At 45.0% G+C, this 26623-nt stretch overlaps 1 protein-coding gene across 2 annotated transcripts in view; it reads left to right on the forward strand.

The window, feature by feature from the left end:
• Positions 1-26623, forward strand: part of PRDM15 (PR/SET domain 15) — a gene marked incomplete at its 3' end in the record, with an annotated part of 44835 nt that overhangs the window by 12303 nt on the left and 5909 nt on the right. The window contains exons 3-15 of one of the 2 annotated variants that reach the window (XM_080919080.1): positions 4114-4356; positions 7711-7840; positions 8987-9168; positions 9402-9496; positions 9867-9954; positions 13650-13817; positions 15592-15686; positions 18386-18517; positions 19341-19475; positions 20025-20188; positions 20941-21020; positions 21325-21444; positions 23459-23590. In XM_080919080.1, coding sequence (XP_080775206.1) covers positions 4114-4356; positions 7711-7840; positions 8987-9168; positions 9402-9496; positions 9867-9954; positions 13650-13817; positions 15592-15686; positions 18386-18517; positions 19341-19475; positions 20025-20188; positions 20941-21020; positions 21325-21444; positions 23459-23590 — 1764 coding nt within the window. Of the gene's footprint in view, positions 1-4113; positions 4357-7710; positions 7841-8986; positions 9169-9401; positions 9497-9866; positions 9955-13649; positions 13818-15591; positions 15687-18385; positions 18518-19340; positions 19476-20024; positions 20189-20940; positions 21021-21324; positions 21445-23458; positions 23591-26623 lie in introns of those variants that run through there. The other variant, XM_080919081.1, reaches the window with a different exon arrangement.

A 26623-nucleotide genomic window follows, 5' to 3' on the forward strand; every position in this document is an offset into this window, starting at 1 on the left:
CCCTGGTTAAATGAAAGCAAATTCATTCAACTTCTTTAATTAGGGACCCATAGGCCTACAGTGCCTCCTCTACAATGTGCAGAGCGGACACTGTCACCTGGCCCTTTATCAAACTGGTCCTGTGTCCAAAGCTCCCCCTATAAGAGGGACACGAACATTAGGCTTTTGATCTGAAGCCCAATCAGACACACACTGTGTCCCTGAAGAGGCACCTTGAAGAGCTGAACCTGGCAGGGCAGATTCCTGGCATGGCTTTGCGTAGATTTGGACACCTGGCCCGTGATCTGACTTCTGAAGACTAGTCTGCACTGGGGTGGCTGGTGGCAGTGTGGTGGCAGACTGGAGGAGGAGCTGGCTCCTCTCAACCTTGCCCTGCTCTCCTCCCTAGCATCACTTGCTCCTACACCACAGAACTAGCACAGGGTCCACGGTGGATGTTTAGGTTTGGGAAGAGGAGCTGGTATGGCATCTCTGTAGCAGACTGACGCAGGTGACAAGAGGGATTCTGGTGGCAGACAGGCCTAGAGAGCTGGGGTTTCATGGAGAGGCCGCAGGGGCTCCCACGAAGTCTCACTGGGCTTTGGTCACAGGTTAAGCATGGAGAACCAAGAAGCCAGAAAGGGACCTTTAATCCCCTCTGGGGCTCTTACTGCTTAGTCAGGACTAGCTCTCAGAGTAACTCTGAGAAGATACCTCCTGCAGTAAGACCGGGGCCTGGACCTGAAGCTCCCATGTTTCTGGCTAGCACCTGGAGCCCTCACCTCGCCTTGGAAGTACCTCACAGACACCTGCAAATGATGCTGGGGAAATGACTTCTTTGTCACAGAAGTGAAAGACAAGGCTCCACGGGCCAAGGAAGAAGTCTTCATAATGTGGGAAGAGGATGGTAGGCCCCACTCAGAACAAGCTCCACCACCAGGCTTTTGCACTGAGGCAGGACCTAGGGTGTGGAAACTAGAAAATATTGTGACTCCTGAGTGGAGGCGACCACACCTGAAATCAACTCACATGTGCTGAGCCACCCTCCAGGGGAAGCAGAGATGGGGTAGAAACTGTCCCCCACCTCAGAAGGAGGGACAATCCTACCTAACCCTGGGCAGGACTCAGTTAAGGCAGTGATGCTGAGGTGGGGGCCCCTTGTGTTCCCAATAACAATGACATTTCTCAATAGTTTCTGCTCTAAAGAAACTTCCACTGTGACTCACTTTTAAAGCATTAAAACTGAGAGCTTGGAGGCCCAGAGTGCAGGGCTTTGAGAACACTCAGTCCCATCACCAGAAGCAGGAGGCATTTGGTAAATCAAGTAACAGCAACACCTACAACCTGGGAAAGTCGTTCTCCCAAGGCCCCGGGGAGGAAGAAAGACACAGGCTGGCTCTTTACTTGGTCTGTAGCTCGGGACAATTTGACTTCTGCAAGCATGTGCCACCATGCCTGGCTCCTTTTTTATCCTTTTTTCTTTCTTTCTTTTTCTTTTGGTTTGGTTTTGTTCTTTTCTCTGTTTTAAGTTGAATGTTTCACTTGATCAATTTAATTTTTTTTTTTAATATAAGCACTGAATTTTTCCCTAAGAGCCATGCTAGCTCCCTTCCACATTTTATTCAACATTGCATCTCAGTTCTCATCTCTCTATAACATGGTCCAGAAATGCATAAAGCCAAGACTGACAGCTGTATGAGGAGAAATTGCACCATCTCCTCTCATGGTAGATTTCTGTATGTTCACCAGAGTGGTTAGTAAATCAAACACAAGTCACAAGGGCATAGGGAATTTGATAAGCATGGTAGACTGACTTAATACCCTGAGTGAGTGCTGTGTCAGAGTTGCTGTGCTTCTCATGCCTTTCTTTAATGATCTTTAAAATTTTTTATGTGTATTGGTGGTTTTACCTGCATGTATATATGCGTAAGGGTGTCAGGTCTCCCAGAACTGGAAGTACAAATGTGAGGTTGTCATGTGGCTACTGGAAATTGAACCCAGGTCCTCTGAAAGAGCAGCCAGTGTTCTTAACTACTTCACTATCCCTGTAGCTCCATTTCTCACATTTATTTACTGATTTCTAAGATAGTGTGATTGCTGGGATTTTAGGCATGTGACACCACACATGTTTATTCAGTGCTAGGCACCAGATGATACTTCATATGAGCCAGGCAAACACGAAGCTGACAGCACCAATCACTAGCTCTTACTATCCCATTTATTTACTCTGCTTATTTTGGACCTTGGACCTAAAGAATCACAGCTTCTGTCTACTGTGGATGGTTTTGCATCCAAGTTGAAGGTCTTGCACTCCTCTACTCTCTGTTCTTTGATGGAAAGCAATGCCTTCAACACAGACATAGAGCCGTAGTGTAGAATGAATCGCTATCTCTTACACAAGAGTCCATGTAAACTTGAATTTGCAATCTGTGCCTGGGTCCAGAGTAGACCAAGTTGATGTCTTAGACTTCAGGTCTTGTGATGAATTGTGATTCTATCTTTACAGCCTGATAACCTTTTGAGACCCTATGACCTCCAATTTCACTCTTGATGTATTCTTCACTTTGGTTTTAAGTTCCCTCTGTGTGATTGGCAGAGTCTTGTTTGCTTTCCTTTAATATTGTTCAATCTATATTTTCAGGGTATGTGTTCTATTTGTCTAACCTGGTTAGTTGCCAGATTGGCTTTCTCTTACAGGCCTGCTCCTTGGGGCCACCACCTAGCATAGAATCTCTAATGCTGGACAATTCAGGGATAATGGCTACTTAGCTGGGTACTAGTGATAAATCAATTCACATTTGCAGAGGGCGGAAGCAGCTCCAGGCACAGTGGTGCTTCTGCCTTGTCTTCCCTTCCTCTTTCTATCATCTAGTATTCTGTGACGCGGCACATTTGTCTACATCCCAAGCTTCCTACTCCACGTGGATGCCAGCCTGTTTCCAACGTCTGTCTCCATTGCTTTCCCTTGAGTGGTCTTGGAAACTTTCTGTCAGCTGAAATAAGCAAAGACATTTTGCTTTCTTGTGGGATTTATGAAGAAATGTTTAGTTAGGCAGTGGTGGAGCACAACTTTAATCCCAGCACTGGGGAGATAAGAGGCAGGTTGATTTCTGAGTTTGGTACCAGCCTGGTCTACAGAACAAGTTCCAGAACAGCCAGGGCTACACAGAGAAACCATGTCAATGGAAGAAAGAGATAGGCAGGAGGAAGAAAGAAAGTAAAGAAGGGAGGGAGGACAAATAGAACAGTGGGAAGGGGAAGGAGGAAAGGAAGGAGGAAAGAAGGAAAAGGGAGGAAGGAAAGGGGAAGGGAGGAAGGAAAGGGAAGGGAAAAATAGAATGGAAGGAAGAGGGAGAGAAGAAATGTTTACTGCGCTTTAGGTAGTATTACTCTATAGGTGCTTCTATCTTAGTGTGTCACACTCTAAAAAAAGAAAAACAAACAAACAAACAAAAAAAAAACAGAAAATACAATCAAGAAAGTAAGTCAGGTTGCCCATAGTTTCATGGAGTAAGACACTGGAGCTGCACCAGCATGTAAACATGGCCTCTGCAGATATGTGTGTGCACTTCCAGATTTATAGACTACTTTATATAATATCATACCCTTCCTGCATCTCATTTACTTCTAAGTATAGCTTCAGGGTAGGGGATATAACTCAAGTGACAGAGTGCTTGCCTAGCATGCAGGCAACCCTGGGTTTGAGCCCTAGTACTGCATAAAACAGGACACACATAGTGGCATTTGTATAATCTTAGCCATTGAAGGTAGAGACAGAAGGATCAGAAGTTGAGACCGGTCTGTGTTACATGCAGTATTTAATACACAAAGAAAAATAGTTTAAGCTGATCAGCCTCCATTTGGAAGTTCCAGTTGTGAAGCACTATAAATTTCTAAACTCAGAGTTCACCATGATCTGAAGCCATCTGGTCCTGAACATGTCAGATGAGAGAAACTCAATTTGAAGCTATATATGTATGTAGTAGAGCCATTTCTCTTTAAAAACATTGAAGATAAAGTTTATTTACCTGTGCAGAATGCACACTTGGCAGGCATAACAAAGAAAGCCAACACACAGAGGGCAATGGAGTTCAACTTTCTACTGTATCATCATCAGCCTGTCTCCTCTTGCAGAGCATCTCTTGTGCCACCTGGAACAAGCCAAAAGCCTTCCTGCAGGTGGCCAGCAGCATGAGGCAGCCTCTGAGAAGGAGCCTGATGCACCCAGGATAGAGCCTCCCACAGCAGCTGAGAACAAGAGTGTCCAGAGTGTCATGGTCACCAAAGAGCCAAAGAAAAAGCCTCGAAGGGGGAGGAAACCCAAAGCATCCAAGGTTGAGCAGCCTCTGGTCATTATCAAAGATAAGGAACCTGCAGGTAAGAAGCTGATGGGGTATGTAAAAGGGCTGGTCGTATGTTTCTCATCAACTCTTAGTTTTCTGGGTGACCATCTTGGCAAGGAGGGCTCAGGAGGTAAAGGCTTATATTCTTTCTAGTCCCTCAGTCAGCTGTTAAAATGTGGTTGTTGTCTTAGTTAGGGTTTCTATTGCTAATGAAAATCCATGATTGAAAAGCAAATTGGGGAACAAAGGGTTTATTTGGCTTATATTGCTATATCATAGTTCATCACTGGAGGAAGTCAAGCCAAGAATTCAAGCAGGGCAGAAACCTGAAGGCAGGAGCTGATGCAGAAGCCATGCATGGAGGAGTGTTGCCTACTGACTTGCTTTATGTGGCTTGCTCACCCTACTTTCTTATAGAACCCAGGACTACCAGCCCAGGGATGCCACTACCCACCATGGGCTGGGCCTTCCCCCATTGATCACTAGTTGAGATAATGCCTTATAGCTTTATCTCCTGAAGGTATTTCTTCAACTGAGCCTTCTTACTCTATGATGATTCTAACTTGTGTCAAGTTGACACAAAATGGGCAAGTACATTATTATACAGAATATTCAAATTAGAGTGTACAGAACATAGTTTTTTGTTTTTGGTTTTTTTTTTTTATTTATTTAAATGGGCACTTGGGTAGCCATTGTTTCATCAGGACTAGAGCCCTCAGTCTGTTTTTTGATGGTTTGCTTTTTTTGTTTTCTATTTATGGTTGGCCTTAAGCTCAGCATATAACCCAAGGCTGACTTTAAATTCTTGATCCTGCCCACTCAATTTTTTGATGAGCTGGGATGGCATATCTGTGTCACAGTGCTTGTCATGTGTCTATGTGTTTCACTATCATGTGTGAGTCTTGCCCATGCCATGCCTGTCAGTCACAGCTCTGTTTACCCAGCAGTCCTTAACCCATCATTTGAGTTCTCAGTATTTATTGCCTACTGCTTATGGGTGGACATGTTGCTGATCATGGCCCTGTTCTTTTTAAAATTTTTCTTTCATTCATTCACCCATTCATTCATTGTGTGTACATGCAGACATCTAAACAGACCACAGACCACAGCATATACAAAAGCAAAGGATTCAGCTCTATGAGGACTCCAGGCATGGAACTCTGGGGCCAGGCTTGTACAGTAGATATCTTACCACTTAAAAATTTAGTCTTTATTAAAATTCAAAGTCTTTGTAAAATTCCAAAATCTCTTTTAAAAATCAGTCTCTGAGCTGTGGGAGCCTCTAAGATCAAAATTAAGTTAAATACTTTTCAAGAGGGAAGAACCAGGCATGGTCATAATCTGAACAAAACAAAATTAAACTCCAATAGTGTAAATCACTCAGTGTCCAATATCTGAGATTCACTATGGTCTTCTGGGACCACACCAGCCAAGGGATAGCACCACCCCCACTGGTGCCACAAGGGATTGATGTGGCCCCTCCCATATCAATCACTAATTAAAAAAATACCCTACAGCTTAGTTAGGGTTTCTATTGCTGCAACAAAATACCATGATCTTATAGAAGCATTTTCTCAATTGAGGTTCCCTCCTTTCAGATAGATCTAGCTTGTGTCAGGTTGACATAAAACTAGCCAGCACACCACTTGAGCCACCTCACTGACCCTCAGCTAAGTTTCTAGTGATTTACTTGGTAGCATGTACACGTCCCTGGAAAACTATTATCTCTATGGTCCCTATGCAACCCCTGTCCAGCTGCCTGATCCTTCTGATGCTAGGTCCACCTCACATTCAGGACAAGTGTAATGCTCAGATGCCTGCCCCTTCTGCCTGTGTTACTAGACACTGACTCTTTACTCTTACCATTGTGGAAATGACAAGCAAACTTGAAATAAAAGAGAATAGAAGAACAGGTTCCATGGAACGTTCTCCACTTTCCTATTTCCTTCTCTCTTTGGCCAGTGCCTGCTCTATGAACATTTGGAAGTATCTGCAAATGAGCAGGAGTGGTTTGAGCTCCCTGTGGAATGTCCCTGCCTCTATAGAAAGGAAGAGACAGAAGGATCTACTTCCTGGCTGTCATTTGCATTTAGTGATAGTAGGTGAAACAATAGAAACCACTGACTCTAGAGAGGCTTCCACAGGCAGCTGATGGGAGCATATGTAGAAATCTACCTACAAACATTAGGAGGAGAGAAAAACCAAATTGGAAATCTCCATTGACTCCCCACCCTTGGAGCTCAAGGAACCTCACAGAAGGGGAGGGGAGTTGTAGAAACCAGAGGGGTCAAACACACAAAGGAACACAGCCCACAGAATCAACTAAGCGGGGCTCATAGGGGCTCACAGAGATTGAAGTGGCAATCACTGAACCTGCATGGGTCTGTACTAGGTCCTCTGCATATCTGTTATAATTTTTAGTTTGGTGTTTTGGGGGACTCCTAACAGTAGGAGTGGGTGTGTCTGACTCTTTTGCCTGCTTTTAGGACTCTTCCTCCTACTGGGTTGCCTTGCCTAGCTTTGATATGAGGGTTTGTACTTAGCACCTTGTTTTGCTGTGTTCAGTTGATATCCTTGGGAGGCCTGCTCATTTCTGAAGAGAAATGAAGGAAGATTGGATCTGAGGGTGGCAGGGGTAGGAGTGGGGATCTGGAAGGAGTGGAGGGAGGGAAACTGTAGCCAGGATGTATTGAAAACAAAAATAAAAATAAATAAAAATAAACCTATGGCTCAGGGTCTAGAATTTGACTCAGTTTGTTGAGTGTTTGCCCATCATTCACAGAGCCCAGGGTTCATCCCCAGCACCACAGAAACTGAGCATGATGATACATGGCTATCATCATGTATCATCAAGAATTATCTCTTGAGAGAGAGAAAAATCAGATATCCACAGTCATCCTTGATTACATAGTAAGTTCAAGGCTAGCCCTAGCTACATGAAATCCTGTTTCAAGAAAAACCAAAAATGGTTGAAATTTTCTTTTGTATAGATCTTCATGTTTCATTAATATACCATTTCTGATGTGGTCCTAAACAGAATATTTACTCACCTTTGAACATGCTCAAGATGACTAGTCATACGTATAAATCTCTGTCAGAGCTCATTTAATAAGCTACAAGATCTGGTTGATGGTATCATGGGCCAAGACAGAAGAGACTGAAGTTGTGTGATGCTTGGGCTTTATGAGGCATGTAGTGTAACTTTGGTTTGGATTTAAAACATTATATCCTCTAAATATAGATAAATTTAGTTAGATTCTAAAATGTTCTTTTATCCCTATTGCATCCACACTCAGGATGTGCTCCCCCAGGGCAGTGCTTCTCCTGGGTTTTGTTACAATCTGTCCCCTACACTAGTGATGACCCTTTGTCATACCCTTTTACACAGAGCACGTGGCAGAGATCATAACCGAGATCCCCCCAGATGAGCCTGTGAGTGCAACACCAGATGAACGGATAATGGAGTTAGTCTTGGGGAAGCTGGCCACCCCCACAAATGAAGCCAGCTCAGTGCCAAAGTAAGTCCTGATTGTACATGGCTGGTGCTTGGGGACGGAGCACAGGGAACGGCTAATTGGTACTGAAGGGAAAGTACCTCCCACCTTTAATCCCCACAGCAGAGCCGGGCTTCATCTCTTTTGGCCAGCAATGTATGTTCTGAACTCTAGGAGTTTCCTAGTTTATTCACTGTGAGAATTTTTTTCTTTAAACACAAACGACAGAATTCACCATTACAACTCTTTTTGAAGGACACAGTGCAGACACTGGCTATTTGTCTTCTAAGCTTTTTATCTACCCAAACTGAAACTAACCACCCCATTCTGTTTTCTGTCTGCAGGTGATTCTAGCCTATATCCCCATGTCAGCAGGGCACACAGTACTTGCTTTCTATGAAAAGCTTGCTCAGTACATATCCTTCCTTCTATGTCAATGTGTATCTAAATCTCCTCTATGAGGCTCATGTTACCCTGATGCATGTACCTGCTTTGTCTGCTCTCCCATGGGAGATCCTGAGGGCTTTTCCCCAGCTATGTGAGCAGTGCTGCTATAGTTCAGCAGTTGCTTGTGTTTGGATAAGAGTTTCACATTTTGTTCAGCTTTCTTTTTTTGAGATCACTGGAAAGAAATGTTTATACCACACTTATAATTCCCTAGTGAGTCTTTGCCCTGAAGTTGACTCAGCTGCTGGTGTTTTCTATGCCCTTTGGAGTTGGCAGAATTCACCTGGTGAACCTGTGGAAATGTGGTGTGTTTATTATTTCTTTCCTGTCTTACTGCCCAGAGGATTTCAAGCACTTAACAGAAAAAGCACACTTGACAGGATGAAGAAGCATTTAGGAGTCAAGTTCAGAGTCAACATAAAACATAGTAGAGTTGATACCAAGTCAGGACAAGAACCATAGATAGGACTACCTTATTTAGAATACAAATGAAGCTCAGGTTTCCTAGTGGCCAGGGCTGAGGCAAGTAAGCTGCTACACAGGGCTGAGTCTATCCTACCTGGGTCTGGGTGGCTCTAAATTCTGCCTTCCTTCTTTCCTCATGGATCAGTCATAGCTGGAAAATGTGGCTGATGAACTTTTTGAGGTGACTATAATCAGAAACTTTCACTCTGAGGACCCAGCCACCACTTCTCCTTGACCAGTTGTCCCTCTCTTGAGCAGGTTCACGCATCATCCAAGCAGCACCATTGCCCTCAAGAGGGGCTTGGTTCTGTCCAGCAGACATGGTGTCCGGCGAAAGCTCGTTCGACAGCTGGGTGAGCATAAACGCATCCATCAGTGTGGCACCTGCAGCAAGGTCTTCCAGAACAGCAGCAACCTGAGCCGGCACGTGCGCTCGCACGGTGAGTGCGCGCACGGTGAGTGCCTGCCCAGCCTACAGGGCAGGGCCAAGAAGGTGTATGTCCATTGCTGTGTCCTTGCTGCAGAGCTGCTGCAAGGGGTGGCCCTGTGGCTGCCTGTCCCCTCCAGCACCGGGGCACCCCGCCCAGACAGGGGCCTCATATTTCAGAGATGGGTGCACCTTGCTGAGAAAGGCCAAAGCAATGAATCTACCTTCTGTTGGTTCATTCCTTAGGTGACAAGCTGTTTAAATGTGAGGAATGTTCAAAATTGTTCAGCCGTAAGGAAAGTCTAAAGCAACATGTTTCCTACAAGCACAGCCGGAATGAGGTAAGTGAGCACCCAGGCAACTGACTGACTGAACAGCTGTTTTCTAGAGGAAGAGCCGTAATAGAAGGGAGCTCTCAGTTTCCAGAGGGAGCCCCCAAACCCAATAAATTCCAAGACCAGCTTAGGCCACTGCTTACAGAAGCAGTAAGGCCAGCATGGGATAACACTGGTGGTATTTGGGGTATTTGGGTGCAATTACCTGAGTGTGGGGTTCTCTTTCTCAAACAATTGGACAGCAAGAATATTCCTACTAGAACAGGAGGAAAACTGGTGTAGGCAGCCTTAGAAGTTACTAAAACAGCACACAGAGAGGAGGTACCTATGTTGAACTCCTGCAGTCTTTCTTGCTGACAGTGTCCCCTTTGAGCAGGTGGATGGTGAGTACCGCTTCCGCTGCAGTAGCTGTGGGAAGACATTTCGAATGGAGAGTGCACTGGAGTTCCACAACTGTAGGACAGGTGAGGCCCTTAACCCATATGCTTGCCCTGTATGTTAGGAGAAAGTGCCCCCACTGAGCTGCCTGGGCATTTCCCTGATTCTTTTAACTCAAGGAATGTGTCTTAGTTAGAGTCTTACTGCTGTGAACAGACACCATGACCAAGGCAACTCTTATAAGGACAACATTTAATTGGAGCTGTCTTACAGGTTTAGAGGTTCAGTCCATCTAGGCAGGCATGGTGCAGGAGGAGCTGAAAGTCTTCATCTGAAGACTGCTAGCAGAATACTGACTTGCAGGCAGCTAGGAGTGGGGTCTTAAAGACCACGTCCATAGTGACACACCTACTTCAACAAAGACACACCTCCAAATAGTGCCACTCCCTGGGTTAAGCATATACAACCATCACAGAATGTGAGGAATATTCAAAACTGTCCAGCCATTGGAGAAGTCTAAGGCAATTTTACCTTAGTCAAGAAAGGATGGGTTGTCTCATGTCCATTGTGCATTCTTAGACCCTGTGTCTGAGGCTACTGTGATGCAGGATCTTCATCCTTGCTGACAGGTGAGCAGCAGTATTGAGTTTGTTCTAGAAGTGTATGAGAGAGAAGAATGCATAGGCTTGAGATGGGAAAGCCCACCTGCCTTTTTGGAGCTTTCCTTCAACCGTCAATCTCCTGCACTTGTGTCCGCTCTGGGCATTCAGACAGATTGTGTTACCACCTGTCCCAGGTTGTTACATCCTGAGCCTGTTTCCATCTGCCACTCTTCAAAAGGAAAAAAGCCATCTTTGTATGAGGCCCAAAGCTGCTGTGCTATGAGCTGCTCCATGCTGGAGGACAGCTGTGGTTGGAGATCTTGGTGTTCTCAGGCACTGTCTTTTTGTAAATAAATGGTGGAATCTGCAGACAGCAAGTAGGCCAAGGAGTGGCAGCTCCCAGAGGCCTGGATACCCTGTGCTCTAGAGAGAGAGCCCTGAATTCACCAGTTCCTGGGCTTTGGCCATGTAGCCAAGTCAACCAGAAGAAGTGTAAAGGAAGGTCACCAATGCCTTTGTGTTCTCCCTTGTTCTGTGACTTGGACCTACAAGGTCATTCTGTGACATTCTACTTTCTTGCAAGGCTTCTGTCCATGCCGGTGCCCACTTGTGAATATCAGTATCTCAATCAATTTGTTATTTCTCTGTCTGTGGCTGTTTTCTTCTATCCTCAGCATGGTGCCTTGCTCACTGTGACAAGGCTGTACTAAGAGACAGAACAGGTAGATTTCTGGAGGTTGCCTTTCAGTGAATGAACCATCTGTGTGGGAGCATGCATGAACTTCAGCATCTACGGCCTGTGCCTTCACTGTCTTGGTGTGTCCATAAGAATCTGAGCATACTCCTCTCTGTTCCCATTTGGTTCAGCCTCAGGCAGAGCAGACTCTTGGTTAACTGGGATTGGTGTTACCATCCTGTTGTTCCTCAAAGAGATGCAGCTTGAAGTCTAACCCTAACCCTTAGAGATTGAAGAACAGTTGTTCCTACTTAAGGTTTAATGAGTTCTCTAGACAAGAGTGGAACAGAAAATGAAAAATCAGTTGCTGTGTGTCAGCTAAAACTGTCATACAAGACACTTGTTAGGTGGTCATGCCAATGATGAACTGAAAGCAGACTTTTCTCCTGAGGCTGATTTCAATTCAAGGTTGAGAACTGAGAGTGAAGATGAACTGTAAGCTTTGAGACCCCAAGGCAGCCTCTTTATATGCCCTTGTGCCTTTTGTGGTATGAAGTTAGTAGAATGTGCATCCTCAAAGGATTTATAATGGGCTGGGGTGCTTCAAGGGCATAGTATTTCTGCAGCCTATGCTGTCAGGCCTTTTCTGTGTCCCCTGTGCATTGGTGTCACTCTCCCTATGTGTTTGTTGTGTTCCCTTTAAGCCTAAAGAAGGCACTAACAGCTACCAAGACCCAAGTCAGGGCCCCAAAATACAGCCTCCTAACAGCTTGGGCCCCTAGCAATCCAAGTCCATTGTTTTCTCAGATGTCTGAGCCCCTTGCTCTTTACTATGTCCTGGAGCATTTATCTACAGAGTCTGTACATATCTCCAGTGACTGATTATGGGAGTGGGGTTGAATATCATTCTGAGAAGTGGTTTCTTATGCCCAGTTATTGGGTAATCTTAATTGACTATGTAGGTGATCAGCACATAAAATAGTTGGAAGTAGGGTCTCCTTCCACATAGCAGGAGAGGTTTGTAAGGGAGAACATTTAGAGCCCAAGACAGCACTGCTGCTTTCCATGGTTACTAATGATCAGAACCTGTAAGAAAGGAGGTTCATGTGTGATCTTCAGAGACTCACCTGTACTGTGAACACCTACTTGGGAGGGAGGCCTGCCTGTGCTGTAGACCTGTTTGGTACTTAGCAGAGCTGCTCTGTAATGTAGCCAAACAAATGGGAGAGAGGGTTGAATTGTATGAATAGCATTAAGCTTTGGGATTGTGAGTTGCATAGTAGACAGGACAACGCCATGATGTCATTCTCATCATGTGTATTGAGATTACACTGCCAGGTGCAGGTCCATGCCCTGGCAAGAGGAGCCATCCTGCTGTGGGGAAAGCTGTAGCTAGGCCACTGCTTCCTGTGCTGCCCTGCCCCCAGGTGTGGTGCCCACTCGAAGGCAAGGACATAGCCCTGCCTGTGTCTTTGTCCCCTGAGAGGAGGAGAAAAGATGTTTGATTTTCTTCAGTTTTAGGTGGGTTGACCTCTAGCTGGCTATACATGGGATCTCCTGAGTGGAGCTAGAGACTTCCTGCCGCATAGACCTCACTTAAATAGTCCTACCAGTAGAGACTAGGGTTTTATAGGAAAACATTTGCTGAGACAGACATTTTGTCCTTTGCTCCTGAGAGAAGAAATGGCATCCTTGTCACCTGCTATCTAATGCATCCACATCTTGATACAGAAAAGAGCAAGTGATTCTCAGAGCTGACCCACAAGGAAACAGGCACCCAGTGGATGTAGAACAGACTCTGGGCACCAGGCAGAGGGGGCAGGGCCAGATGGTAGTGTAGACTTTCAGAAGCAGGAACTACAACTTGACTGGCTGCCTTCCAGGAGGGATTTTGAAGTGGGGACCAGCATGTGGGGATGCTAACTCCTTGTAATATGAGTATGTATGTTTATGTGCTGTGTGCTGAATAGAAGTGGAGATGGGTGTGAATGTGTTTCTGTGTGTGTGTGTGTGTGTGTGTGTGTGTGTGCGCGCGCTCACATGGGTGTGTACAAACACACGTGCATGTATATTTATGGGGTATGTGTTGAGTGTGTTCACTAAAGGGAGGCCTAGACCACTAAAGGGAGCTTTTTAGAAAAGTAGAGATGTTGGGGTGTAGGGGTACTATAAGAGGTAATCAGACAGAGAGGAGGCAGGCCAGCCATTGTCACTGTGCTGGAGAAGTAGGTGGAGCATGCTGAGGACACAAGGAGGCCACCTCTGGGTCTGAGGAAGCTTATAGTACATACAGATAGAAGGAGAGGAGCCTAGAGAGCTGTTGAGAGTTGACACACCAGTATATATTTGTATGTCTAGCTGAGCATACAAAGCAGATGAGCTCTGAGCCACAGTACTCAGTTGGTTTCCTGCCTTGATTGTGCTGTTCACCCTGCTGAGGCACACATGTAGGATCCTGATCAGGGGTGATTTACCACATTTTGTGTATTTGTTCTCTGGACAGATGACAAGACGTTCCAATGTGAGATGTGTTTCAGATTCTTCTCCACCAATAGCAACCTCTCTAAGCACAAGAAGAAACACGGGGACAAGAAGTTTGCCTGTGAGGTCTGCAGTAAGATGTTCTACCGCAAGGATGTCATGCTGGACCACCAGAGGCGGCACTTGGATGGTGAGCTTGGGGCCTGAGACACCTGCCTCTAACCCAGTGACCCTCCTCAGCCCTAGGGGTCCTAATATAGTATTAACAGTGGAGTGAGCAGAGAGAAAGAACAGTGGAGAACAAATAGGCACAGCTAGACTACTCCATTGGCTGTTAGATAGTTATTTGAAGTATTTCTTTAGAGAACTTTTTAATACTGTGAAGAATGACTTAAGTTTGATAAGCTGTAGGAAAAGTCATTATGGTGTCCTGCAAACGGCCAGTTCAGCTACGTAAAGAGAATGGAGTATGCTGGTGAGTACTGTGGGTGGGAACCGTCAGTCTGCACAGTAGCTTATGTGAGGTCAGAGAAAGACCCAGCAGAGTCAGCTCTCTGCACATATGTGAGGCAGCAAGCATAGAATAAGAAGTGAAACAGAGGTTAAAATCAGCATTCTAATGAAGCCTTTTCTTATTATTTCCTGCTAAGAGTCACAGTCCTGAGATAAACACTCACTGGTTAGTGTTTGAAAACTACAGAACACATTCAGGCTGTGTAGAAAGCTTAACTGTTAGATACATGCCCATGAGTTTGTGAAAAAAAGACAAGGTCATATCCTTAGTAAATTCCTACACTTTACGTTCACGCTGTGTCCCCTCCCACCACCAACCCCTCACACACACACACACACACACACACACACACACACACACACACACTTGTTTCCGTATCTATTCATACAGCAAGGTCTCATGAGGTTCTTAAGAGTGTACTCTGATCCCCCACCCCCACCCCAGCCTCCCAAGAACCATAGACAAATCACTACACCTTAAATTTCTTGCTTGTACAGGGGAGGTGACACTTGACTCACTTGAGCTCAGTGTCATGGCTGGACCTGATCTTACCACAATGTTCCTTCAAACCCAACACAGAGCAGTTTTTCAGAACCAAGTATGCTGTGGGCCTTGTCAGAAGCCACTGCTTTCTGTGATTAATATAGCTGGACTAGGTACACTATTCACGTGTGACCCACAGTATTGCTGTGGGCAGCAGCTTGCTCTGGAAGTTGAGAATACCCTTAGCCTCAGATCCACTGTCTGCTGTGCCTCTTAGTCCTAGAACCCTTGAATCAGCCTGTTTCTGATGCTGAGGTCACCATGTCTATGTTCATGTCATATTATGTAGAAATGCCCAGAAAAGACACCTGGTTTCTCTTTTTTATTTAGAGATTGCCTGTTTCGCATGAATTTGTTTGTTTGTTTGTTTGGTTGGTTGGTTGTTTAGTTGATTGTCGAGCCCAACCTCGTCCCGCAAGGAAAAGACGCAACACAGCCAGGTTCTTCTCTCAGCAGTTTATTCAGGACTCCTTTCTTGATGCTTTTTTGTGGAGGGGGAACCCCGTGCCCAGGAGGCTCTCTCCTTTTATCCTCCCTGCTGTCCACCAGCTGAGGTGTCTCATCATAATTGGTCAGTAACGTGGCGTGATACAGGTGCATGCGCTCTTGGGGTGTTTACTAGTTAGAGAGGGCAGATGCCAGCACCATCTTAGGGTGCGGCCCTTTGTCTCCAAATCCAGTATGGCTCCCTACAGTTGATTAGTTGTTTGTTTGGCTGGTTAGTTAGATAGGTAGATGGAGTCTTGCTATATTGCCCAAAGTAGCCCTAAGCCCATGGGCTTAAGCAACCCTCCACCAGCCTCTTGCATATCTGGTACTACAATATTTCCAACATAGTTTCCAGGCAGTTCTGGGATCTGACCTGTGTTGTATGGCCTCACATTTTCTGTCTGGTCTGGGACTTCAGGTGTGCGGAGGGTGAAGAGAGAAGACTTGGAGGCCAGCGGGGAAAACCTGGTTCGTTACAAAAAGGAACCTTCTGGATGCCCAGTGTGTGGCAAGGTAATGTTCTGCAGGGACTATTTATGTTGGATACAAAGTTACTATTCTCCTAAACTCAAGATTAGAGCTGCAATCCGGGAGCATTGTCCAGGAAACTTGTAGATAAATTCAGCCTATAGCATGCCATTTCCTTGCACCCCCAGATAGCTATGAATGCAGCCTAACACAAAAATCCTACATTTAAGACATAACACATATCCTAGTTAGGTTTCTGTTGCTGTGGTAAACCATGACTAAAAACAACTTGAAGAGGAAAGAGTTGCTTACAGTCCATCATGAAGGGAGGGCAAGGCAGGAACTCAATCAGAAATTGGGGGCAGGAAGCCATGGAGGAGTGCTGCTTACTGGCTTGCTCCCCTGTTTACTCAGCTTGCTTTCTTATAGCACCAGGACAACTCACCTAGGGGTGGCACTGCCCACTGTGAACTGGAGCCTCTTATCAGTAATTATCAAGAAAATACCCCCACAGACTTGCCTATAGGTCAAGTTAATGGAGGTATTTTTCTCAATTGATGTTCCCTTTTCCTAGATGACACTAGCTTGTGTCAAATTAACCAAAGAACTAACCACCACAGTGAGGTTTTATTTTTTTGTCATTCAGTTCTACTTACAATTCTTAAGTGTTAACTTTTTAGACAATACCATGTTTCAGTATCAAAAGGTTAGATGCACCTGCCAGGGCAACAGTGTTCAAGGACTCCCAGTATGCACCATGTGTTTTTAACTAAAGTATCCCTCAGGTGTCAGCATTTTGGTCTCTGCCACCTGGAATTGGTTTACAATGATCTGCTGAAAATTTTTTTGTTCTATCTACTCTGTGGGACATGCTGTCCTAGTGAATGAATGGACCTTGTCTCCACATTGAAGAGGCAAGATGCCCTGGGGCTTTGTGCTGTCTGTGCTAGCCATACCTGCTCAGCATCTAGATAGTATTTTCTAAGGTAGACTAAGTATTTTCATAGCTTAACCCATGGTAATCAAGGTTAGGTTGTAGATACTAGGTATTCTTGCCTAGGTAGCCTGTGCTGTTGTATAGGTGCCTTACATGAGCTAACCTGGCCTTGGCTCATGTCTATGGTGCATGTATCTGGAGCTCTCAGCCCCTGACCAGCTGCTACATACACATAGTCCTGTTCTTCACAAATGAGCACCTGCTCTCAACTAGAACGCCATTGCTTGTTCATTAGACTCAACTTTGACAACTCAGGTAACTGGAAGTACGAGTTGTGTCTCCAGAGGAATAGAAGTCATGTCCCTTACAGCACTGAGTGCATATTGAGGGATACAAGTTCTAGAAAGGTCCTCTGTGCAAGTACACATTAGGGATATAGTTCTTGAGAGGTTCCTGTACACATGACTCAGGCAGCCTCAGGTGTTGCTTAGAAAAGGAGCTACTGCTGAGCCTGTCACAGCTACTGGCATAGCATAGCATTGGCACCTGAGCACCACCACATTGGGGATCCCAAGCCCCTCATGGCTGGCTACTCCTGAGCATGTAATGAAAGAGTTAAAATTTTACCACTAACCCTTCCTTGAGGACAAGTATGTCTCAAGGCTGAGAACAAAAACTCGCAGACCACCTGGTCTCGATAAGGTCTGGCTCTACAGTCCTGAGAAAAACAAGTATAAAGGTCAGAGTGCCCCAAAACAGAGTGGCCTAGAGTTGAACCATGTCCAAAATAGGCAGAGTATGCCAATTTGAATAAACCAATGAGATTGCTGTGCGCTTGTTGCTAAATACCTATGTAATTTTCCCTATAAATATGTCCCCCTAATTGAGTTTGGGGTCGATTCCTCTATCCTTCGTGAGATGTGTTGTCCCCAGAGCTCTCGTCCTTTTGCCCCCTCCCCCCCAATAAACCTCTTGCCTGATTGCAGCAAAATAGGCTCTCTGTGAGTTCTTGGGGTCACATTCTCTGGTACTAGAGTGAGGGGCTTCCCCAATTCGGGGGTCTTTCAGTAGCAGCACTGCCAGATCCAGTGATGCTTTCTAGAGGAAATGAGAGACTGCTTTCATGGTATTTCCTGGTTTCTTTCAACCCACAAAGCCTGTGAATCAGCAAAGTAGCAGAGTCATGTGGAGCTTCTTAAACTCTGGGTTTGGGGGCTAGATGGTGCAGGGACAGGGAGGTGGGGAGCCTATGGCAATAGATAAGTAGGCTCTGGGGCACCTCATCTGAGGCAAGCCCTGCCATTGGATGACCTGTGGTCAGTGGTGCTCCTGGGTGCCTGGAAATGGTTGCATGTCTACTTTTTAGACTACATTCTTCCAGCCCCTGCTTAGGGTTGACTTTGGCTGTTACGTGGCTCCCAGAGGACTAGTGTGGATACATGAGTAAATCTGCATCCATTCTCTGAGCTGGAAATTGAAAACAACATGAAACAGTATTCAAACTGAGCTGAGTGTCTTTTTTGGTATCTATTTTGAGAAACTTGTAGGTATATCTGCATAGCTCCTCAGTAGGCTCTGTGCCAGTGAGCTGTTTAACTCAGCATAAGCACTCTGCCCCACTACCACTGCAGCAGAGACTAGAAACAATGTGTCCTTTATTGTAATAGGAGTGGATATCTAAATTACCATAAGTCTAGAACTTGCCACAAGTATTCTAGGCCTAAAAGTAGCTTATCCTGTGGGCCATAGGGATCAGCTCATATGTATGTCCAGCCTAGCCCTCACCGCACTGATTCCCTATCCCCAGGTGTTCTCGTGCCGTAGCAACATGAACAAGCACCTGCTGACCCACGGTGACAAGAAGTACACCTGCGAGATCTGTGGGCGCAAGTTCTTCCGAGTGGACGTACTCAGGGACCACATTCATGTCCACTTCAAGGTATAGGTCCCATACAGGTGGCACTTGGGGACCTGGCCCATTCTGGGGCAGTATCTCTTAGCATGTCACCAACAACAGACTGTATTTCACAGTTCTGGAGCTGAAAGTTCAAGATGAAGGTGTTGGAAAGTTCACTGTCTATTAAAGGCTTCTTCATCCATCCATCACTCTCTTGTTCTTTCCTCACATGGTGGAGGGATGAGACTGTTTTTGGAGTCTTCCTTTTAAAGGCTATATTCCAACTTATGGGTGTCAGACCCTGTCATTCCCCAGAAGCCCTGCTATCTCACACTGTCACTCTAGGGGTAAAATTTTAACACATGGGCATTGGCAGGCTCTTTATACAGACTTATACTAGCACACCTGTTTGTCCAGCTGTAGGGCCTGAACACAGATTTCTCCTGTGTGGGGCTTGACAGATCACTCTTACCTGGGCCATTCCCAGAACAATGGATATAAGGATGGTGGCAGTCTGCTGTCTCCCTGCCTTTAGGGAAAAGATGAGCAGTACAGGAGCCCAACTGGTTATGAGGACAGGTGGGGAAAGTACCTGTCCAAGTCAAAGGCCCAGTGCAAAGTAGAGCCCAGTCCAGAGCAGTGTTGCAGCAGTCTGAGCTGTCCTCCAGGACTTTGCCTGGGCAAAGGTAGGTGCTGTACAGGTGACTCTGAGAGTTGGTGAATGCCTGTACCACAAAATGGCCAGGACCAGTACCATCCCAAGGGACATAGGTATAGCTCTCTAGGCAAACAACTGATTTCCTCAAAGTAATGACCAGTGCACCAGTTCACTGTGTTAGAGGCTGGGTTTGTGACTCTTCTGCAGGATATCGCACTAATGGATGACCACCAGCGGGAAGAGTTCATTGGCAAGATTGGGATCTCCTCAGAGGAGAACGATGACAACTCTGATGAGAGCGCAGACTCTGAGCCACACAAGTACAGCTGCAAGAGGTGCCAGGTACTCAACACCCTGCCCCAAGCATGGCTTTTGATTATAAAGCTATGGGGAACTCACAGCACTGTTTTGTCCAATTTCTTTCCACTGAAGAAGATTGCCCCATATCACCTAAGCTTAGGGATGATAACCATGGTCCTCACACCCATCAGAACCCACTGATGGTTTGGCACACACATAAGCAGGACTACTGACTAGGGTAGAACCAGTGCCTTGGGAACTAACCTAGGTAGCCTCACTAGCCTCAGACTAGGGATGTTTTGACCCATTCCTCTTGATCCAACCAGCCTGAAACTAATCCATGCTACACAAGGCAGGGTGCATGCTTACAGGGAAGACAACTCATTTCCAAGCAGTCCATGATCTGAGCTTCCATAGCCCCCCCCCCCTCCCCCGTTAAACAGCAAACTTCTGTGCATATCCCACCCCAAACCCCTCTCTGGCATGAGTAACTGATCCTCCTGGGGTGTCTAGCTTAGCTGATACAAGTGTAGGTAGTAAAGATGCCCAAGGATGCTGTGGATCAGCAGCCTCCACCCTGTGTTCTTGCAGCTCACTTTTGGCCGTGGAAAGGAATACCTGAAGCACATCATGGAGGTTCACAAGGAGAAGGGCCATGGCTGCAGTATCTGCCATCGACGCTTTGCACTCAAGGCTACTTACCATGCCCATATGGTTATCCACCGAGAGAACCTGCCTGACCCCAACGTGCAGAAGTAAGACTCTGTGCAAAAGAGGGGGACCCTGCAAAACCTCAGTGCTCAACTTAGTAAATCACAGTCCCTGGGTTACCTAATGCCAGATATTCGGGGCACCTGTCCTTCCTCTGGCCTCCTAGGCTTCATTTCTCATCCTCATCTTTTTCCTCACAGGATTCTAACAGTAAGGTATGTTGGCCTACTTGACAAGTCAGCACTTTTCCATCATAAATAGGTTTCATTTATGCTGCCCCGTGTCAAAAGTCACTCCAGAGCTGTGTAGTGAGTAACAGGATGAATTCACCTCTCAGGATTGCTATGACCCAGTGCCTCATACTTCCTGGCCCTGGAGCCTGTGGTTTCATATCAAGTATCTCAGAGTTCCCCTAAACTACTTGACTAGTGCATGGCATCTTCTCTGTGTCCTCGTGCTCAGCCTTCTGTACATATCTGTCTCTTGTTTCCTCTTCTTAAGGATTAGGGTCATCATGGTGACTCCATTTTGATCTATTCTATAAATGCCTGTCTCCATATACAGCCACATTTTTATCTAGGACTTCAACAACAATTTGAGGGACACAATTCAGCTCATTACAGAAGCTGAGATCAGATTACCTTGCTGCCTCACCTCCACTGATAAAGGAACTTTCACATATGCTTCTCACAGCTAAGGATTCCCTTATAGCAGATAAGGCCTTCACAGTGGGTGAACCACTCAGGTGATGAGTCCCTACAGGTGTGTAGCTCCTAATATTTGCCTCTACTTTCAGGTACATTCATCCCTGTGAGATCTGTGGGCGGATCTTCAATAGCATAGGAAACTTGGAGCGCCACAAACTCATCCACACAGGTAACATGCTCCTGTAGTGATGTTTGGCGTCAGCTCACCTGCCTTAGCAGCAGGATTCCTCCATCAGGCTCCCTGGCTCCATGTACAGACAGCCACACCTTGGCTGTGTCTCCGTTTCTCCAGCTCTCATGCCACTTGCAGTACAACTTTCTAATCCATCTGTGTTTACTCCCAGTCCTCAGGGCCTTTTCATGCCAAAGACTCCCATGGAACATGTCTGAAAAGGCAGTCCGCATGTGCTTCTTGCTGAGAACTCTTTCTGTTGTGGGCTAAGGCTTTCAGGCACTGCTTTCTTTGTTTATAGGTGTGAAAAGCCATGCCTGTGAGCAGTGTGGAAAGTCCTTTGCCAGGAAGGACATGCTGAAAGAGCACATGCGTGTGCATGACAACATCCGAGAGTACCTGTGTGCCGAGTGCGGGAAAGGTGGGTGTGTGCCTGGAGCATCAGAAGGTCTCTCTGAGCCACAGGGTATCCCTGGAGTCATGGGACACCCCAAGCCATTAGAGCGTGTTCAGCCTTGCATCCAGCTTGCTTGTGATCACTAATTCTAGACCCAAACATAGATGTAATCTGTGCCTACAAGGGGGGGGCGGGGGAGGCTGCTAAGAATCATGAGTCTTGACAAAGGCGGTCCAGGGTCCCAGGTATAGGAATCTTTCTCAAAATCACATCACTTATCATAAAAGTCATTCACAAGACATCTGTATAGCCTGCAAGAAAAGCTGGATGTTCCAAGTTGATAATGATCTATTGTTTAAGATAGAGTCCATGTAGCCCAGGCTGGCCTCCTGTTCCATGTGTAGCCAAGAATGACCTTGAGTATAACCTCTCTCCTCAAGCCCTTCTTTGCCTTGTTCTGCCTCGTTTTTCCTTCTCTTGCCACATACTCTGTGGGTTCTCTAATCTCCCAGTTTCACTTAGAAGAGAAGCCCTGTGAAACCAGGGAGCTCTGTCTAGCATAACTATTGGTCTCTAGTCCATGGTACACAAATAGATCATAGCACTTATGAGAATGAATGAATGAGACCATTAATAGGTGTTGGAACTGTGTGGGCGAGGTTTGTACCAGCTGACTGCAGTCCTTTGCAAGACAGACAGACAAGCAGTGATAGATGACAATACTGGGGCCACTGTTTTGAGGAGAGCCTGATGTGGGAGAGGCAGGGCTAGAGAGGGATTAAGAATGGGTACCTAAAGAATAGCCTGCTAGGTGGTCAGGCTTTGGCTGAATCTCTCTTTCTCATCACCTATGGTTTTGTCCTTGGGTGGTAGGAGATATGTGACATTTTTAGTTTGAGGATTGGGCAAAGGTGGGAATTAAGGTAAAATTGCTCTTCCATGGTTAGAAAGGCCTGGCACTTACCCAGCCAGCAACTGGCAGCTGAGAGACACAGAGTGGGACTCACACGCCCTCTGCTGGCTCTGATTTGATAAGCCCTGTGGCCCAGCTAGGTTGCCTGAGGTCTCCACATGGAGACAAGTGAAGATGAGTAGTGAGAAATGGGACTGGGTGGGCTGTTGTCCAGTTGAGCTTGGAACTGAGAGGGAGCTTTTGGGCACTGCTCCCACTCAGTGTGAGACCATTCTGGCTTGTCTGCTGGTAGGTCTAAGGACTGTACCCTGCCTGCCCTGATATGTGAGCACTCTGGGTGTACTGCTGCTGCCAGTAACTATTGCTGTTCACCCAACTGGGTCGTGGCTGGTGAGGGTACTTCACCCTTTCCTCATCTTCAGCCTGTAGTCAATAAGATTTTGGGTTATTTTGGTGCCTAAGATTGGCTGCAATAAGTTAAAGGTATTCATCTGGGAAGATGGCTTGGTAGGTAGAGGTGCTTCTACTGACTCTGGAGAATTGTCCTCTGACCTTAAGTGCCCCCCTTCATTCCCCTCCTCAAACACACACACACACATTTTCAAGACAGGGTTTCTCTGTGTAGTCTTAGCTGTCCTAGAACTCACTCTTTAGACAGTGCTGGGATCAGATTCACGGAGATCCACCTGCCTTTGCCTTCTAAGTGCTAGAATTAAAGGCATACACTACCACTGCCCAGCTAAAAATTTTTTTAAAGGAATGACTTTTAAAAGAAAATGTAGATCTAGTGTCCTCATCTTAGTTACTATTTATGTCATCAAGATAGACTTCCTGTACACCTCACTACATCATCTCAAATGCTGTTGTTGATACAGTGCCATTTTAATGTCACAGTAAATCTCTAGTGGCCTTCTGAGGTAGTAACTTCGTGGATTCTGCATCTGGTAGAGTGGGACCCTCTAAGATAAGGCCACAGCTTATTTTTCCCTACCCATTCTGTGTCTGTGGATATTGTGCCCACTATGTTTAGACAGGGAACAATGGTTCAGGGAAATGGAATGAGACACAAATGCCCTGGGGCAAGTTCTGGGGAGTGTGGTACTCATAGTGATCTGCTCTCTACAGGTATGAAGACCAAGCATGCACTACGCCACCATATGAAGCTGCACAAAGGCATCAAGGAGTATGAATGCAAAGAATGTCACCGCAAGTTTGCACAGAAGGTCAACATGCTCAAGCACTACAAACGGCACACAGGTGTCCCAACTCTTCTAAACCAAATGACCCTAGAGCTAGTAGTGATACAGAGAGTTTCTCTAGGCTTTCTTTTTCTAGCGCTTTCTCTTTCTTGCTTACTATGCTAGCTGTTGTGTGATGAGACTGTGCATCTCAGAGCTCCCTTACTTCATGAACACTGTGACCCTGTGTATACAGTGTATACTGTAGAACCTCACTGTAAATGTCTGTGCCAGGCATCTTTTATAAGTTTGCCAATGGTCTCTGGCTAGAACCCTGGAAATCATAGTCACTTACTGGGGCACTCTTATTTCTGCAAAGGATCACAAACCTACCCCATCATCATCAGTGTGACATCTTTATTCCCATGTCTTTTTAGTGTTTCTCTCTCCACTCCCACTCTGTAACTCTGGCTGTCCTGGAACTTATTCTGTAAACCAGGCTGGCCTCGAACTCACATAAATCAGTCTACCTCTGCCTCCTGAGTGCTAAGATTAAAGGTGTGCACCGCTGCCACCACCCACTACCCCTGGGATGTTTTTATTTTTAGTAATAACCATTCTAACTAGGGTGAGCTGGCTGCTCATTGGAGTATTGGTTTTTGTTTCGTTGGTGACTGGTGTTAGTGAGTATTTTTCATATATTTGTGTCTATTATAATTATTTTTTATTTTTAGCTTGAATTGCTTGTTACAATGTCAGCTCATTATACATTATTCACATGAACTGTTAGATAACTGGCTAACAGGTGTCTTCTCCCATTTTGTCCATTGTCTCTTTACTCTGAGCTCTTTCCTTTGCTCTAGAGATGTTTCATGGTATGATATAGTTTTGCTGTTGTTTCCTGGGCTTCAGGGCGCATCTCAGATAGCATTGCTGTACTAATGTCTTGAAATGTTTCTCCTATGTTTTCTTTTAGTACCAAGTTATTATATTTATTTAATCTTTGATTCATTCTAAGTTGGTTTTTTGTAGAGGTTAGAGTCAAGTTTGAAGTTTCTGCATGTAGGCATCCATTTTTCATGGCACCGTTGTTGAGAGTCATGCATGGCTTTATTTTAGGAACTATTTTGTGGATGTGTGTTTTTTTGTTTTTTTGTTTTTTTTCCTAATGCTAGTATTATCATGGTTTTGTACTTAGGACTCTGTGGTGTCTTAAAACAAGGTACTGGTTCCTGCAGCTCTTTATATTTTGTTCCAGGTCATTTCTGTTATTTTTGCCAGGCTTTCATTCAAACTTCAGAATTGTGGTTTCTGATTTTATAAAGAAGTTTTTGGTGTATTTTACTGAACCTATAAATCCCTGGGTTGAGTCAACATTTTAATAGTATTCATTCCTATAGTCTATGAACATGAAGCATCTCTGCGATTTTTGGAGTTGTAGTGGATTTTATTATGTTCACAATTTTCATCGTAGGAACATTTCACTGATTTCATTATATCCTAGGTATTTGTTTCTTTTTAGCTATTGTGACTGGAATTGCTTTCATTATTTTTAATTTAAAATATACTTTGAGGCAGGAAGTGGTGGTTCACACTGTTAATCCCAGCACTCAGGAGGGAGAAGCAGGTAGATCTCTGAGTTTGAAGTTAATGTACAGGGTACATTTCAGGACAGCCAGGACTATAGAGAGAAACCCTGTCTCAAAAAATCAAAACACAAAAAAAATAGAGTATACCTTAAATTAAAAACTTTCGTTTAAATAAAAATGACTTGTATTTTATAATCTGAAGCTGTAGTGGCATCAGCCTTTACAATCTGCTCCTCAGACTTCAGCAACCACACTCCTAACACCAGTGCATGTGTGAGGCTTGTGTTCCCTCTGTTTGAAAGCCTTCAGGGGCTGGACTTTTGACTACTTTAAGTTTACTATTACCTGAAAGGATCTTGTGAATTTGAGGAATATGTTCTTCCACTAGTCCCAGCATCTTTATTGTCTCTCTTTCCCAGTAATTTGTTTGTGCCTAAGAGAAATCAAATGCCTTTTGTCATGCTCTGTTGTGTGTCTGAAGACTTGAGCACAGAATCCCTGTCCTGAATATGGTAATTCTTCTCTTTAAAAGCATTTGCTAAGTATCCAGCCTCAACTTCCCTGACTCTCAAGATTTTTCTTTTATTTAGTGTGTATTTATTGTACAAAATAACAGGCTTCATAACATTTTTATATATGCAGATGATGTATGTTGTCATGATTTCTTCCCCAGAATATATACATTGATGTATAATTTTTATCTCAAGAAGTTGACCTTGAACTCCTTCTGGAACTATTGATCCCCTTCTCTCTGCTATCTGAGATTACAGGTGTTCACTGCCACACTAGGTTTATGCAGTCAGGGTCAGACCCAGAGCTTTGCACATGCCAAATAAGCACCAAGCCACATCCTTAGCCTTCAGTTCTTTGTATGTACATTTTTGTGTGTTGGTTTTTTATGTATTATGTAATTCCCATCATTACCAGTTCAGAAGATCTTAGGGGAATCTTAAGGCTTTCCCACATGGAGGTGTGCTATGTACAAATAGGAACTACTTGACTTCCTCTTTTCTACATTTTTGGTTTTTGTTTCCCTCTTGCATAATTACTATGCTAAAACTTGAGGTGCTATCTTGACAAACAAGCATGTGAACCAATACCTTGTCTCCTTTTAGATTATAGTAGAGCCTACTTCATTGTCTCCCTTTAGGTACAATGCTGGCTGTAAATTTGCCATACATAACCTCATGCTGAGGTATGATCCTTCTGTACCTGCTTTGTTAATATTTTATTTTGAAAGGACAGTTGATTTTATCACATACTTTTTCTGCATCAACTTGAGAAATGATCATGAGATTTTTTTTGCCCTTTATCCTGTTGCTATACCATATCACATTTATCAATTTGCATAGATTGAATAGTCCTTTCATCCTGGGATGATTTTGCTTGATCATACTTGTCCTTTGGGTGTGCTGGTCAGTAGTGGAAAATCCTTGGTTCTTCGTGCGTCCACAGAAACTCTGCTGTCTTTCATGGACATTCCCACTCTTGCCTTGGGTCCTGGCTTTCTGTTGATGTTTACT

This window comes from Micromys minutus (assembly GCF_963924665.1).
Source record: "Micromys minutus genome assembly, chromosome: 7".
Lineage (NCBI taxonomy): Eukaryota > Metazoa > Chordata > Mammalia > Rodentia > Muridae > Micromys > Micromys minutus.